This window comes from Schistocerca americana, chromosome 5 (assembly GCF_021461395.2).
Source record: "Schistocerca americana isolate TAMUIC-IGC-003095 chromosome 5, iqSchAmer2.1, whole genome shotgun sequence".
Lineage (NCBI taxonomy): Eukaryota > Metazoa > Arthropoda > Insecta > Orthoptera > Acrididae > Schistocerca > Schistocerca americana.
Window position 1 is genome coordinate 328,991,364 of NC_060123.1, and position 18,314 is coordinate 329,009,677.

The 18,314-nt window shown below is 44.2% G+C and overlaps 1 protein-coding gene across 1 annotated transcript in view; it reads left to right on the forward strand.

The window, feature by feature from the left end:
• Positions 1–18,314, forward strand: part of LOC124616344 (band 4.1-like protein 4) — a 621,141-nt gene that overhangs the window by 235,265 nt on the left and 367,562 nt on the right. Inside the window, exon 5 of the mRNA XM_047144652.1 lies at positions 9,095–9,192. Within this exon, the coding sequence (XP_047000608.1) occupies positions 9,095–9,192 (98 nt within the window). The remainder of the gene's footprint in view (positions 1–9,094; positions 9,193–18,314) is intronic.

Below are 18,314 nucleotides of genomic sequence, written 5' to 3' on the forward strand. Positions count from 1 at the left end.
GGCATCAGGCAGCTACGGATCTCTACGCAGCAGGACACAGTGTCTTACAAAACGGATATCTTCAACCTGGTGCATCGATGGAATGATCGCATCAGTGCTCATGGTGATTCTGGTCTGTATTGGCCTTCGAACGGAAACTTTTGATCGCTCCTTATTGTATTGCGGAAACTCTGTGGTGAGAACTCCTCCAGTCACCCTTTTTCTATAAAGCAGGACCGAACGACATGTGAAACTATTACAACAAGGAACAAGAAATTGAAGAGGAAAACGGTGATAGATATGATAATGTGTCTTCCACAGCTCCCAAAGGATCAGCCAAGTGAAATGTTTCTCATGGATGCGGAAAGAGTAAAAAAAGTCTGAAACATGTTTTAATTTCAAAGATAATAATACACTTCTCACAAGACATGTAAATTTACGATATACTTGGGTGCATTTATAATCCTCAGGTTGTTCTAACCGTTTGAAAAAACTCTTACTTCGTTTGGATTTTACGTGAATAACTACGTTTTTTGTGAGCTTTTTTTGAAGGAAACTGCGGACATGCTTTAAACTTACACAAATCGGTTCAAATTTTGTACGAATTTTGTACGAAGGTAGATACATGGATAAAGCCTAAATGAATTTTTTATCTAATAATCTTCGTCTATTGTCGAGATACGATGATTTAAAGTCGAGCTAAATACAGAACGTCAAATTAGTCCTTACTGATTGGAATGCGCATAAACGATTTAAAGTGAATCAAGTAAATAAAGAAATCCATTTTAGAATAAAATTGAAAATTTACTTTCAAAAATTTGGGTTCATTTGCATTTTACGTGCAAAACCACATTTTTGTAAGTCTTTTTTGGTCCGACAACTCTGTATTTCACAGTCGTGCGAACCGATTCAAATTTTGTAAGAAGGTAGACAAATGCATGTAATTAATGGGCAGTATGTTGTTTTATGAAAGCTTTGTCCGTTTCCACGATATAAGCGACACAGTTCGACAGACAATAAAACAACTCTATGCCAGATCTGCCGTCGCCCGAATTAGTAAAAATCTACAGCAGTTGCCAAGCTGTGGCTGTCTAATGTCAAAATTACGGTGGAGTTAAATTTGGGAACCAGAGTGAAAAATACTCTCATAATAGCACAAAAAGGGCGAATATATCCTGGGCAGAATTAGAGATGTAAAAGAAGGTAACAAGTTTTCCGACTTGTCTGGTAGCTTCAAAGATGTTTAAATCAAAATATCTTGATATATTCGCGCTTTCTTACGATTTAACCCTATTTCCCCAGCGCAGTAGCTCTCCTAGGCGAAAGGTGTTGGTAGTGCGTCTTGCAATTTACAGGCTAAAGTCCTCGCCAGCCACAGCAAAAACCACACAGGGTGAGTCAGAAAGAATACACAGTTTTGGAATGACGATTTGTTGAGATAACTTACAGAATATGTAGAAGAGTCATTGTGTCGCAAAAAACTTCAAGTTTCAAGTAAAAGTGGCAAGTATCATTTTCGTTCGATGTGACCACCATCTGCGATGCGGCAAACATTGCAAGTCCCTGTCTCTCAAATGTCTACGCTGACTCAAGTGGGAGACAATCGAGCATCCTCCCTATAGTCTTCCCACACTCGTTGCAGCAAATCGAGCGTAACTTGTGCAACATCAGCGTAGATTCGATTCTTCAGGTCAGCGAAATTGTTTGGTAGGGGAGGAACATACACACGGTCTTCAATGAAACCTCAGAGGAAGGAATCCAGTGGTGTCAGGGAAGCGAGGTGACCGTGCGAGTGGCCTTTCTCGGCCAGTCCACCGACCTCGGAAGCGATTATTGAGGAAACGTCGAACTTCCGTCAGGAAATGAGGTAGTGTACCGTCTTGCTTTAATAAACTATACCATCTCGATCATTTCCGTCGATCTGTGAAATTAAAAAGTTTTCAAGTATATCCAAACAAAGTAACAGAATCATCAACACGCAGACGACCTTGTGATTTCTCTTGTCGTAGTGAACAACCCGTCTCAACAAAGTTTTTGTTCCAAGAGTAAATTGTGGGCCTGTTTGGAGGTACTTTAGCGTATTCGGTATTAAATTAATGCCTAGCAGCTGCTGTAGAGTTCGTTTCATGAAATCAAAACACACAGCGAGCATGCTCCGCACCAGTGAAAGCAACCATTTTTATTGTCCACTACGCTGCTTAAGGTTGTTTGCTACAAAACGACACGTGTATTGATTCTGTAAGTTATCTCAATAAATATCTATATCGTTCCAAAGTTGTAAAGTCCTATTTGACTCAGCCTGCAAAATATCATCTGGCGAAAAGAATTAAAGTAATAGCTATTTGGGGGCGGGGGGGGGGAGGGGGGGCGGCTGGATGCTTTATATTATGTGATATGGGTACTAAAACTAACAAGTAAAAAAAGCACGAATATGTCAAGATGTCTCTGAAGGTACCAGATAAGTCGAAAAGCAGGTCCCGTTCCTTTAAATCGCCAACTCTCCCAGGACACATTCGCCTTTTTCGTATTGTGGTACCAGCAATTCTCGTTTTGGTTACTGTACAGCTGTCTGAGTTTGGAGAGCGCAAAGCTTATTTGTTGATGCATGTTGAGATGCACAGCCTGATGAAGCTGTGGCAGGTACTTGTCCCGCTAGTGCGGAATGTGTCCGCAGACAGCTGTCGGAGCGGGTGCCTGCTGGCAGCGCGAGTGTTCTCGGCCGTGTCCCTGATTCGTGGGAACCACCTCTCCGCGCCTCGCCGGCACAGACTGCCGCTGGCCAATTACACGTGGCACAGTGCTCCACGGGCATTCCTCAGCCTACCTCCGCCCCCGCCCACACCACACGCCCCCGTAAATTATACCGCTCGCTCCCCAGCGGCAGCACATCCCACAGACCTGCATTCCGAAGAAGGGAAATCATTAGCTCCTGCCAGTCTAGGAGGCCTACAAACAACACTGCAGTAACGTCTTCGTACTCGTTTCGTTTTCGTATAAAGTTCGCAAAGTAATTAATTCTGTTCACTGTGCCGAAGCTGATAACCCTTCTGAGTAATAAATATTAGAGGAGGAGGAGGAGATTAGTCTTTAACGTCCCGTCGACAACGAGGTCATTAGAGACGGAGCGCAAGCTCGGGTGAGGGAAGGATGGGGAAGGAAATCGGCCGTGCCCTTTCAAAGGAACCATCCCGACATTTGCCTGAAGCGATTTAGGGAAATCATGGAAAACCTAAATCAGAATGGCCGGAGACGGGATTGAACCGTCGTCCTCCCGAATGCGAGTCCAGTGTGCTAACCACTGCGCCACCTCGCTCGGTTAATAAATAGTGTTGTAATCATCTGTTATGAGTACCTGTTTGAGAAAACATGTTATACATGCAATTACGACTGCAAAGGGCTACGTACTCGTATATTGCTTTCTTGCGTTTGCGTTCCGGTACATACAGTATCTACATGTGCTGTGAGGAAAAACGGTTCGGTTACGAATAACTGTTGAAAAAATTGGAAATTGCTGGTAAGTTCCTATGGGACCAAGCTGCCGAGGTCATCGCTTTCTAGGCTTACACACTACTTAATCTATCTTAAACTAACTTACGCTAAGGATAACACAAACACACCGATGCCCAAGGGAGGATTCGAACCTCTTAACTAGTTCTAAGTTCTAGGGGACTAATGACCTCAGAAGTTGAGTCCCATAGTGCTCAGAGCCATTTGAACCATTTGATTCGAACCTCCGACGGAGGAAGCCGCGCGAACCGAGCCAAGGCGCCAAGACCACTCGGCTACCCCGCACGGCTAACTGTCGAAGACAGTGAAGACATATCGTAGAGGTTGATAATGTGCTGCGTGTCGTTTGAGGTTAGATACAGAGAAATATTTTTTAATTTTTTAACTAACTGTTTGTTTAATAAATGTTAGAAGATAAATGTAATAAAATGCTGTAAAAAAGTCGTTTTATGTTCACGCCTGCTTGACACCGGAGACATTACAGACGGAGCTCAGCTCGGATTGTTTCGAAGATGGGGAATGAAATCGACCGTGCCTTTTCAAAGAAAGCATCAAGGCATTTGCCGGAAGCGATTCATGGAAACCTAAATCTGGGTAGTCGGATGCGTTTTTGAACCGGTCTTCCTCCCAACTGCGAAACCATTTTGCTAGCCACTACGCCCCCTCGATCAGTACACCAGTTAAGGAGTCAGCGTCTTAGGCTTTGGATAACAGCGGTTCTTCCCCGAGCACACTACACTTGATTATCAGGCGGCAGATGGGAACCCCTTACAACTGAATAATAAAATAAAATTTACCAAATCTTGCGTAAACGGACCCCGTATCGGATGGGATAAATCCTAGCGAAAAGAAGAGGACTGAGTTGTATTCGTGGTGAGATGCAAGGGTTGGACAAAAATATGGAAACAGCAAAAACACAATGCATTAGCACGCCTAATACGATGTAGGGAACCCGTTGGGATTCAAAACAGATTCCAGTGATCAGCGAATGCATAAATAATACAAGTCCCGTATGAGTTTGTGTGAATTTCTAAGGGACCAAACTGCTGAGGCCATCGGTCCCTAGACTTACACACTACTTAACCTAAATTATTCTAAGGACAAACACACACACCTATGCCAGAGGGAGGACTCGAACCTCCGCCGGGACCAGCCGCACATTTACTGACTGCAGCGCCCTGGACCGTTCGGCTAATCCCGCGCGGCTCTGCTTTACAGACAGGAGAACAACTATACAGAACAAAAATATTCCGTAGATCATGCGGCTAATTATAATCCTCACTCTGTTTCTAGACAGTTCACCGATTCCGGTTTCTAGGGTAATCTAACAGGACCTTGATTGCATACACAAACAAAGCGCTCGAAATGAAGTAACGCTCGATGGCTATACAACAGACCAAACGTACAAATAATGCGTTTACGAGATTTTAAACCGACCAAGGCTTGCTTATAACAGTCTCCGGTAGCCTACGTTAGTTTCAAAACTCTACTCATAATACTTCGAACCTTCTGAACTTCTCAGAAAGGCCTGAGAAGCGCATCCTTCTAGAGCAGCATTCGTTATATGTAAGTATGTACTACAGTCGTGCAAAGGATGAGCAGATTCGGTGACCCGTTGGGCGTGTACTTCCGTCGTAAAACAATTGAGTTGTCCTTTGTACTGATTATGAAATCTCATTCTGTCACACAGACTGCTCAGATTTGCTTTTATTTGGGAACAAATCCTAATCGTAGCTTGCACGACTCGATATTTTTGTTGTTTTATATATCTCGATAAAAAAGAACACCTCGCGAAGCGGCTCCTGAGTGCACGCCGTCACTGGTGATTATCTCGAGGATCTGTCACAGCGCTGCGTCAGCGGCGCTGCTCCGCGTTCGAGCCTGGTGTTTATGGACACGCCGCTAACATCGGCGATGCCCGTCCAGGCCATGGAGCGCGTGCCGCGGCCAGTCCCCACGCGCGCTGCGCGCTGCCCACGGCCCGTCCCGTCCCTCTAACTCCTGTAATCGGTGGGTCGGAGGGCGCCCGCCGGCACAGATAGAGGGCGCACCACACCACAGCACAGCACGCTACGCCACGCCACGCAACGGCCGGCTTGTGCGGTGTCTGCTGACAAGGCCGGCGCGCCGCGGCGCTCGCCCACGAGCCTGCTAACGCTAACGCCAGCGCCCGCTCTGTGCCCCGAACAGCCGTATAATAGCGGCCGCTGAATAAAACCTCGCCGCGGAGTGAATACCGCAATTTGCCTCCGCTTACACACCTCTGTGTAAGATATTGTACGAGCCCACAAAGCCCCACCGTCCAGGTACGCACGTAATTTCAAAATATCAATCTAAACCCGTATTCGATGAAAGGAATTACAATTTTTATTTCGTAATCTCCACGCTGAAAATTTATATTATCACGTAACATTCACCGCAAAATATGCAGGAATGGTTCCCGTGGCTCAGTTATCGTCCTTAAATTCTATTACGATCCATTCTTCCTCTATTCGTTAAAATTGCAGGCCATCACATATTTTGCTGTCAGTATCACACAACCGGCAAAAAATTATTGAATAACCAATGATTGTCCTATAATCAAGCTCCTACTACTCATTTATTTTTTCGTTTCTTTGTTCATTTCTCCATTTCATAAAACTATCACTCGGTGTGGAGTAGATATTACATTGAACAGCACGAGCATGGCAACCTTCGTTTATAAATAGAGTAGGAAAAACTTTCAGAAAATATTGTAAGTAGAGATATCCAAATCGCTGCTATGTTTAGAGTATTCAGTGCTTTATTTGTTTGCTATAGGCCTATTTCGGCAACACTGCCGTTTTCTAGCTGCCTGCGGGTAATACACTTTTAAGGCAAAATATTATGACCACCTGCTTAATATCTTCTTTGCTCGTCTTTGGAAGGAAATATCCCCACATCACGGACTCTGTGTATCAGTGGTCTGACAGTTTGTTGGTAGGTTTGTGGAGGCATGTGGCATTAGATGTCTACGCACAGGTCATGAAATTAGCATAAATAACGGGCCGATGACTTTCGTACGCAGTGATGGCGCGAGATAGGATTTACGTCTGGCGAATTTGGTCGCCGAGACATCAACGTGAGTTCGCTATATCGCTCCTCAAATGACTGTAGCAGGGTTCTGGCTCAGAGACACGGCCATTGTACTGCTCAAAGATGACATTGCCGTCGGGGAAGACATCAAACATGAAAGCATGCAGCTGTCAGCGTATCTTCGATTACTACCACAGGTCCCATGCAAGCGCACGAAAATGTCACCCATAGCATAATACTGCTCCCATCAGGTCAGCTATAGTTCACATCTATTTGTGAGGATTACGAGTTTGATGATATTTATACGATTTATCCTATACTGTTTTAGTACAGATTTTAGATGAAGCAGTACTCAGGGACCAGGTCGAAAGTACACATTCAAGTTGTGGTCCTGTGCATGTGGATATAACGACGTCTAAGCAATGTTTTGCAAACTCATGCTCCTCAGCGGACTTCTGGGGTGCTGCTCAAATTTCAGGTGTATAGCAGATATTTCAAACAGTCTCGAAGTACTTGGGGTAAACTACCCACGTCATTGGAGTGATACACTCGGCTTCCAGCCTGTAGTCCACCAACTAAGCTTAGGAGGTTGGTTCAAATGGCTCTGAGCAATAAGCGGTCATCAGTCGCCTAGAACTTAGAACTACTTAAACCTAACTAAGCTAAGGACATCACACACATCCATGCCCGTGGCAGGATTCGAACCTGCGACCGTAGCGGTCGCTTAGCAGGAAGTAGCACCACTTTGAAATCTTATCAAGATCTGACTGAATATTTTTACATCTTTTTTTCAGTACTTCATAGTACATTGTTGTTCATGTGCAAAGGGTCTGATGTTACTGTTGATACCGTCTGCCAGGTCACTGATATGCAACATAACCAGCAAGGATCACAACACCTTTCCTGTCGATGACTTTCCATCTCAGATAATATGCTGCGTGCTCCCTACCAAGAACTACTTGGTCCAGCCACAAATTTCGTTTGATATGGTATATGATGGTACTTCGGCTAATAGTTTTTGCTTTCCTGTTAAGCGCTTTTCAGAAGTGAAAAAATACCAGATCTACCTGTCCCTTGGTACATGTCATTTACAATCTATGCAACCTTAATCCCTGTAGAATAATTGCCGGCCGCGGTGGTCTAGCGGTTCTAGGCGCTCAGTCAGGAACCGCGCGACTGCCACTGTCGCAGGTTCGAATCCTGCCTCGGGCATGGATGTGTGTGATGTCCTTAGGTTAGTTCGGTTTAAGTAGTTCTAAGTTGTAGGGGACTGATGACCACAGATGTTAAGTCCCATAGTGCTCAGAGCCATTTGAACCATTGTAGAATAATTTGAATACTTATTTATTTCTTGCTGCTGACAAATAAATCCTGCACTCTCTTATATCTAATGCAGATTATATATTACAAATTGTAACTGTACAAATATTAAAATATGCATTCACATAAATTTGGTGTTGAATAAATTTGTTACAGCTAAAATAATCTATTTTAAGATTTAACTAAATGCTCGCTGTTTCGCTTGCCTAGTCTCTATGGCTTGCAGAGATATTTTTTGTTTTTATTTAATCGAATTTTTATGTTGTTCACAAACTGCAACACCTTCTAAGTTTCTCACTTAATTAAGGCCATATAAGCATGGTCTTTTTCGAATTTACTTCTGATCAAAAAGAGATTCTGGTAGCTGGAGATCAAACTTTTTTTATCATTCTTTTTGCGTTCTTGAGGAAATAATTCGATAGCCGCTTTCATCCCCTAACAAACATTGCTTTATATTTAACCGAGAACTGTTGCTTAAAAATTTTCATCACCCACTGCACTCCCGTAGGGGTTGAATTTCCAGAAACACTGCAAAGCGTATTTTTTTTTTTTTTATCCTGCACAAGAAATCAAGTACCAGTTATCATAGATGTAGCCTTAAAAACCTTTAGTAGCTCTTTAGTAATTATTTATTTTCAAAAAACTTCGACCCATTATTTTACCCCCTTAGTGGCTGAATTTCCAAAAATTCTGAAACACGTATTCTTTTTCATTTTCTGACTGAGAAACTAAATAACAGTTTTCGTAGTTCTAACTTCAAAATTCCCTTAATAGCGACATACTTTCAAAATGCCTTTCATCACCTATTTCGCACCCTTAGGATGGAATTTCGGACAATCCCTTCACAAACGATGCTTACAAAACGGTGCCTACAGTATGAGATCCACACCCTCTACAAACTTCAGGTTTCTGTCCTTAGCGGTTTTGGACTGGGCGATGATGATTCAGTGAGTCAAGACATTGACTTTTATAAATAGAGGTTATGGCCTGGTATTGCTGGAGCATCTGATGCTTTGGCATGACATACTATACTTCAAGAAAAACAAAGTACAACTCCTGCACTGTAGCTATAAACTATTTTACTCCAAAGGAACAATGAATTACTCTGTCCAGTGTTACAGTGTCGAATCCGTTTCCTTACTACGAAATTATTTTATTTGAGTGAGAGCGAGATGACCAAACTGCTGTTTGTCCAGACAGGCGTTGACGAGCTGGCTGTTTGTCCGTGTTGCAGGTACCAGTTCTTCCTGCAGGTGAAGCAGGACATCCTGCAGGGCCGGCTGCCTGTCACGTTCGACCTGGCGGCCGAACTGGGCGCCTACGTCGTGCAATGTGAGTACCGCCGCCGGCACTTGCTGCTGCTGCTGCTGCTGCTGCCAGCTGCTCGCTCTCGCCACGCCTCCGTCTGCACTTAACACCCAGTGGTGTGACTGGGGCAACCAGGGTATTCTTGCACTCTGCCACAACTCCCTCTCTCCTATCTATCTTTTGTTTTGTTTAATTGTCACCGCTGCCTAACAGACTTTTTTGTTTTTTCTTCTTTTTTTATGATACAAATTCAAAATATATAAAACACACAGTCCAAAGTCCCACTGCTTGCAACAGTACCGCGGTTCCGTCTTCATTACTGCATTGCCTATCAATAAAAAGCCATGATAAGCAAAACGTTGCGTTGGTTCCTGTGTAATGAGAGGGCTCCGTCTAGTAGGTGATAAAAATCAAGGGCGTCTCTGTACCGTGGAGAGCTTTTATGCAACTGTTGCTCAGCACAGTCCAATACGAACGTCCTCATGATTTCCTTTAATACATCTCCGCCTCCTTCCTCTTTTAGCAAACTCCAACCTTCCCTTCTTCCTCCCCCCTCTCACTTCGTCCTTCCTTTTCTCCTTTTCTTCTGTATCTTTTTTTTTCCCTCACAAAACTGCGTCCTCACGGAAAGGGTGCCCAGGGCACGCGCACGATCTATGACTCCCTGTTTACGCCACTGCTTACGATTTTACTGTTGGTGTACGTCATCATGCCGTGGATGTTAACTCCTAGATTATCTGAATGATTTTTTTCGAAATGGTGTGGAATGACTCGGTTTAAAGTATGTGTATACATGATTAGCTACAACAATCATCATATTTTTCAGTCCTACTCGTTGAAGATCCTACTAAAAAATAATTTCTTTGGATTCACAAATTATCATCAGCTTCACTGATAAGACCTCTTGATGAACATTTTGAAATACAAAATCTTTAGTGCTGAAGCTAGATAAGCGTCTCGTCCGGCTAAACGTGTTAATCGAGCTACAAGCGTAAAGTGTTCCGCTTCTCAGACCTTATTCACCATCAGCGACGATCCTTCAGAAGGCACAACGTAGTCGACGCCAGTCTTTCAAATATTATTCACACTTTCTCGAACTGTAACCCTGGCTGATGATTCCCTGTCCCTGTATGCTGTATTCATGTAGACAAGAGCGACTATATAATATATACCGTTTTAAAAGTGTAGGTTGTGGTCTTAGGCGTTCTGCCCAACATTTCATCTCCGCTGCTTCGAAAAAGTAATACTTCTGACACAAACTTGAAACGAGCACATATAACACGTTGAAAGAAGAGCAGATAGAAATTTATCCACAACCTGTTCGTCAGATGATCGTGTTTACCGAATTGGCTATGCGACAGACGACAGACACCTGACGCCCATGATAAGAAACTGGTTTAGTTAGCACTACCTTTACAGAATAGGTGCCACAGCACCCTCCTGATTGGCTCAGTTTCTTCACTCACATACTCTTTCCCTGTAACCAGTTAAGTAACTTTGTGCGAAAGAGTAAGCGTGGTGAAACATTAGTCTCATGCACTTAGTAAGAGATTATAGCTTGCAGATATAACTGAGTTTATATTCACTTGGAGAGTTACTGTATCATTCGAAGGTCGCTCAGGCGATGCATGTATGTGTTTTTAATCTTTACCTTATACGCCATGGTATAACGAGCAGACTGTAACGACTTCACTTCGGAGCGAATCAATGTATTTGTACAACTGTGTAGCTATTTTTAATTTCCATAATTAAAAATAATTGTACACGTTACCTGTTTCCATGGTGATCTTTGATCAGTTGCGATCTACTCTGCACGTACACCTATGAAATAACATACCAAATTCCATAAAAATAAACATAAATTGAACGTTTTACAGGGAACGATACTAAAACAATCTCGGCTGTTTAAGCCGTCGCTTCTATTAAAGTATTCGAATTACTGGTTTCTCGAAGTGATTAACCTCTGAGAATTTAAACATATATCCGCACATCCTTACATTGTCTCAGGAAATGGGAGACAAACGTTAATCAGGCACTTATACATCAAGCCACGGCCTAAAATGCAAAAACCGTACATGACCCGTGAAGTATACAAGCTTTTGTTGTGTGGATACCTGTCCTTCATCGAAGAGCAATTTCTTCATGCAGTGAACCACAGCCGTGAATTTCTTAAAGACAATGTCATGGTTCCACCTTGGCTGTTACTTAATTAACCAGTATTTGCTTCACTATGTTTTGCATGATTGTCCAATTTCGGCCTTATAGACCATTTTCATTATCAATAACATGTAATATATCTGACTGTAGCTCTCGAGCATTGCGAATAATGCTGAAACTGGCCGATCGTACGAAACGTAGTATATTGTGTAAATTGAAGGTCGAGAGGGGAGGGAGGGAGCTGCGTCGGGTCTTCATGCGGAATCAGCGACGATGAGTGAAAAATGTGTGCCAGACCGGGATTCAAACTCGTGATCTCCTGCTGACTAGGCAGAGGCGTTAACCACTGCGCCACCCGGACACAGTGTTTATCGCAGTTTCGTGGGCTATTTCGGCACGCCTCCCAGCCGAGCTACATTCTCATCTGGTGCCACCTATTCGGAATACCCGTCCATGTCCTCCAGGATCGCTACTCTGAGATTCGTAATCGTGCATCTGCACTGAACGTGGTGGATCCACTGCCCATCGAGGCAAATCAGTTATATGTGTCTGTGCTTTCGAATACGTCCACGCGTTGTTAGAAATGTAGTATAGTAAATACTTGTTAATTCACTAGCAGCCGATGTGTAACCAAGACAAAAACTTCACCGAAACATCATGGGCACTCTGCCAGTTCTCTTTCTTCTCCTTTTTTTTTCGTCTGTACAAGTAATGAAGTGAGGTCATTTCCACATTTTTAGTTTTTAAGATATTTATCACTGTTTGGATACTCAACTTAAAACAAGACTCAGAGAGACAAAACGGAAACGTACGTTGCTGGCAAGCAAAGTTTCTGCAGTTCCAGGGCCGCCGCGCAAATTGGACACAGGATAAGCAAGTGGCTGCATTGCCGGTTTTCCATCTCTCCAATTTTCGATCCTGAGAAAAGGAAATATGCAGTGTACGTTTCCACGATCCTGCGACCTGATGTGAAAACGTCTGGATGGATACATGTTCGTAGAGTGCATTTACCCGGAGGTTCGTCAGTTCTTGTATTCAGTTTCCGCAGCTAGGCCTCCCGTTTCGAAACCTGTCCACGCCAATGCTTTCTCGCGCGGGAATGACCCCTCTAGCTGCACTCAACGGTACAACTCCCTATTTCACCGTCACTGATTCGGTCCACGTACGCTGCTAGTTAATAAGAGCGTGCTCTGCATGACGCGAAGCCGCGATGCGACGACTAGCCATTTACGGCAGAACACGCTCAACCGGGCGATAGCTGACGCTAATGCTTCCCAAGTACGACAGTCATTACTCTCCCAGTACAAGCGCTCAATACTCCAGATTGTACGCGGCTTTGTGATTCGATATGAGTGTTACAGATATTTACGTGGAGGAGCGGTGTAACTCTGAGAATAGGCGGGCCGCTGATACTCCTGCAGCTCTCTGCCCCACCGCCTCCTGCCTGTGACGCAGACTGTGCATCAGCCACCGCGGCAATAAACGCGACAGTGCGGGGCGTTTGTTATTTGCACGCGCGACTTTTAGCTCGCCACTAACGACTAGCAGGAGTGGGTCGCTCGTAAAGTTCAGGGGGACGGAGGACAGCGGAACGGCAAGTCCCTCCATCTTAACGTATTGCGAGGAGAATTGTTTCCTTGCTTTCTTATGCCAGTGGTTCGAATGCAGTAGTGCAGCGTGTTCCATGGAGTTCTAAAACCACTATCACTCAGAAAACTGTACATATTCAGAACGCAGCGAGTTTGAAAGAGTCAGTGCTTTCTACAGCGCCCAGATATTAGGCAGCGTAGTAAACCAGTATTTATTTCAGTGCGACTACGTCTTTTGAAAATCGGTCACGTCGTCCTCCTTGTCGTTGCGGTTCCACACGTCCTCTAGCCCAAGGAAGCAAGCAAAGAGTGAGAAAGAAGTACCAGAGCTACTCTGAACAGCATCGCATGTGGACATTGTGGGGAATTTTGTTTCTGAACCTGTAGAAAGCGACTGCGTAACTTCGGCTAGCCGAACACGTCCACCCTCCGACCCAAATCTCCATATGCCACACACTGTAGAGTAGTGTTCCCTGTCCTTTATTCCTCTTCGCTCAATTTCTCTTACTGTACTCCCGCGGGAGGTCGGACATTATTGCGCATCTGCACTGAAAGATCGATATGGCATCAGGCGCATATGTGACGAGGGCTGTTCTTTAAGTAAGGTCCTATCGGTCGTGAAATGGAAACCACAGTGAAAATCAAAATATTTTTATTTGTAGTAGCTACTTTTCTACATAGTAGCCGCTCCGACTTAGACGTTTGTCGTAACATTGCACCAACTTTCCAATACCCTCGTCATAGAAGGCAGCAGCGTGTGCTTTCCACCAATTCTATACGCTAATCTGCAGCATGTTGCCTGAGCCACAAAGTTGTCTCCATAGCCAGCAGTTCATGCGAGCAGAGATAAAAATCAGAGGGAGCGAAAAAAAAAATTTTTTAAAAATGTTCAAAAGTGTGTTAAATCGTATGGGACTTAATTGCTAAGGTCATCAGTCCCTAAGCTTACACATTACTTAACCTATATGATCCTAAGGACAAACACACACACCCATGCCCGAGGGAGGACTCGAACCACCGCCGGGACCAGCCGCACAGTCCATGACTGCAGCGCCTTAGACCGCTCGGCTAATCCCGCGTGGCAGAGGAAGCCAAGCCCTGGGTGTATAATGTCCAATCAAACACTTCCCATGGAAAACGCTGCAGGAGTGTCCTCAATGCCTCTGCAGTGTGCTCTTGAATATTGTCATGAAGAAGGAAATGGATGATAATTTTGTGGGCTGCATGAAATAAGGCGGAATCTCTCACAGGGACTCAAACTTAGTGGGAGACCCCTCACTGTAGCGCAGAACCGATAAGATCGATGTGGCGCGATCGACGGGTATACCAAAGACACTGTCAGACACATGTATGTAAAGCTTAATCGGTTTTTCACTATTGTTTCCATTTAGCAGTCGATCGGATCTTACTTTCCGAATAGCCCTCGAATATAAGTACTGTGTCTGGTCTTTCGGGCGTATATTATATAGATAGTGTGCCTGTTCTTTCAGACATACCTATCCGAGAGAACAGTCACCTTCATAATACATGCCCCTGATGGCATATCGATCTTCCAGACCAGATGCACAATAATGTCCGACCTCTCGCGGAAGCACGGTAGGGCTGCGTGCGAACTAGAGTTGTGGACAGGGGAAGCTACTTTGAAGTGTGCTGCATGTGGCGATTTGGGTCGGAGGATAGACGTGTTAGCATAGTCGAAGCAGTTAGGGCCACCACGCGTAAATCGGAAAAACCGGTTTCGAATCCCGGTCCGCCACTTATTCTCATCCATCAGCATTGAGTTATTTCGGTGTCCCATTGTAGCAAAAATCAGAAATTTCTTTGGTCAACTACATTGTTCTTTGCTTCTGTCGCTCTGAACTTACCGTGGTAGTGACACTGTCTTAGGTCCGTTCAGCCTACGAAGAAAAGCATAGGACACAGACACCAGAAAAGCGTCGATTGCCACAGCTATACGTCCTTATGGATTATCTCCTATTTCGCCCTTGTTCCAATTCCACACTCCTACGACATTAGCCTGCAACGGGCTTTAGTTGTGCGTTCCTTACTTCATCGCTAAAAAGCCTAACAAAAGCCGTACAAGCAGGACTCTAATACATTTGGCCGGACACGACCTTAAAAATTTGGACAGGTGCTGCTAAAGTCGTAACCGGCAACCCAAAGCCGAGCAGCGCGTTTCTGACTGGTTTGATATGGCCAGCGTCTTCACTTCACAGCAGCACTTACACAACGCTCTCTGTTATTTGTCGTACAAAGCTCAATTTCTGTCTTCATTTACAATTACGCTCTATAAAGTATCATGGGAGTTATTCCTTGATACTGCATTAGCATACGATCTCATTCTGTCACGTCTTCTAGTTACTGTTTCCGCATATTCTTCTCCTAGCCAATTCCATGAAGGATCTCCTTACTCCTTACCTTATCAGTCCGCGAATCGTGTACGAAGTATGAGGCTTGTCTATGGGACACTTCTTGCGTTATTAATCACGCCATTGGAATGGGATTTAGCTGGCGAAGCTAGTGGTGATACTGCAGTTAACGCAGTCACCTGTGTCCCACAGAAGCAAGAACACGCTCCACGAGTAGCTCTCCGATCAGACAACGTCCATCTCCCGAGGCAACGTGAAGCAGTAACGCGCCGGCGCTAAGCCGTCGGCACACGGACCGTGGCGTCGAATGCCAACGTTGAGCGTGCCGACTTCAATGTGCTGCTGAACACTCAGAAATGATGCGACTTGTTCATACGATACATGGGCCCCAGCGTGGTATACGCGATCGCAGCGCGCTCCAGTGGCAGTTGTCGGCTGTATCTTGCTCGTAAACCACACTGTTTACGAGGTGGACGGGGTTAAAATTCCCATATTAGCTATATTAAAACGTTCTCCCTTCCCAATACGTTAGTTAGGTTGTTCTGTCTGAAGCATACATAAATTATAACTTCAGTCTCCCTGAGAATATTATGAGGTGCAGAAATGAAAGTACCATGTCCAGTCAGCTAGGACATCGGTTTGTAAAAACTCGATCACAAATAGTGCGATACAAATTTGTATTTACTTGATGACTGTTCCAACTGCAAGTAGAGCAAGGTGTCCTGTAGATTAAGCCAATCGCACAAACTCGCCCCTAAAAAGAGCGCGCTTACATTTACATAACATCGAATATCATAGTATATACTCGTATTAAAATAATAAGAAAGTATCAGAACTAGTAAAAACGCGAAATTATTGGATGGAGTAAAACGCGAATCACCAACACTACGCTTCTGTGACGCTGCTTATTGCGCTACCGCGACCGCCGCTGTTGAGAGACCATACCTAGTTTGTTACTGTGTCCTGAAAGCTTCAGTTGTAGCTATATTACCAAATGAAATTTAATTATGACAAATTGGATCCTCAACGTGCTGTTGATTTCAAATGGCATACTCTCATAATACGCAAGTTTCAATAATTCTTTTACCAGGAATACAACGATTCTTATCATTTTACGACAGCAAATCGTACAATTAACTGAGGGTTCTCGAGAGCTCCCCAGTTTTCTGGTGCTCAGAAACAGCATATACAGGGTGAAGCGAAATTCTCAGCGCGACTCCTCACATGCTACCGATAAAAAAAAAAAGTCTGTCACAAAATTTCATCCGGCGAGTTCATCCGACAGAAAAAAGACGTTAAAGAGTGGCAATCTGGCAACACTGTTACCATACATATGGTAACTTGCTCTGTCAGCCCAAATCAGTTGTACTGTGCAGTTGGTGCAGTAGATACAGTTTTGGATTAGCATGCAAGAGGTCGATGGTTCGATCCTGGGTTGCTGATATTACTCTGCACGTTCTTAAAGACTCCCCAACGTGCTGTTCCACACTAGGACGTTAGAAACTCAGTACGCTGAACGCTCGGATGCACGGTCCGTGTCCCGGTGGCGTCAGTTTCCGAGTGGATTTGGTGCGGATTGAGACACTCGCGGAGAGGCGTGCGGCGTGGGCTCGCCGACGCCTGCGGCGGTTCCCACGCCGGCACGTAATATGCCAGGTGGCGGGGCTCGCTCGCGGCCTTCGCGCTTAATGCGCTGCACTTCCGATTCAGTTGTTGGCCCCAACAAATCTCACCTAGATTAATTCTCTGTGGAAACAAGTGGGAGTAGCCCGTTGAATAGTAACTAATGGGACAACTTCTGCTAAAGGGTGTGGGCAATACCGCGATGACGACTCGAGCCAACGTTGAAGCTGTGTCGAGTAGCAGTAGCCGGCGACAACTCTATTAACGAGTGCTGTTCCGTTCCTTCTTTTTGAAGTTAATCTCGGTCTGCGATCCTGTACAGTAAAGCAATATCTCTGAGGATACAAAAAGTGCAGCTACACTCAGCTGTCCACAGAACTGCTTCGTATCTTTCAATACCACTCCTCCGCTTCTGATCTGGTGCTTGCCACGCTCCGCGTGTAGCGGAGTTGCACTGTCGTGTTATAGTACACGTAAAGCTTTTCTGCTTATATGCGCCACTTTTTATTTACGCTGGCAACATTAGGGCTATTAGGTCTTCTCTTACATCTTAGGTAATCTTTATATTTCACAATACATTCACTAAGACACACGTAAGTGGTCATACATCTCACTTCAAATCCAACAACCGCTGTTTGTTGAAACGAATATGATGCCTTAACTTTGCTTTTCGTTTGTTTAATCTGTTTTAAAAGACAGATAACTGGGCTGTGATAGAAAATTTCATTGTGTTACGAATAACTAACTGATTCTTCCATCGATGTTTGGTAGAAAATTATCGTGTTTATAATAAAAAGCACCAAAAGTGGATGTTCTACGGTATGGTAGATTTTAGAAGAAATTCATCAACAGTCTGTATCTCATCAAGTGGTTTAGCGTAAGCAACGCTTTTCGGATTCCCCCACATGTAAAAATCGAGAGGGGTTAAGTCCGTTAATGGAGGTGGCCACGCACAGGGTCTCCTCGTCTTATTCATCTCTTGGGGAAGATATTGTTGAGATGACCTCGAAGAATGGTGCACAAGAGGGCTGGTGTTCCATTGTACGTCTGTCTTATTATATGTCGTGTTGAATAGGAACAAAAATATGGATGTCCTGTAGCACTGTAGAACATCCATATTTTGTGCGCTATTTATATATAAATACGTAGTTCTACTAAGCAGCGACGGTGGAATTAGTTAACACTTACAAAGAGTTATGATATAAATAGTGGGAATAGTTTTCGTTTGTGAAAAGCAGAAGAGTAGAGATAAATTACAAGACAGGCAGATTTACATTGCAAGCACTGGTAAAAATGGTTGTGATAGAAAAGAATCGGGGAGAAAGAGAGAGAGAGAGAGAGAGAGAGAGAGAGAGAGAGATAGGAACATGGTAGAATGCAATAATGAACACAGAACGAAAGAAATTTG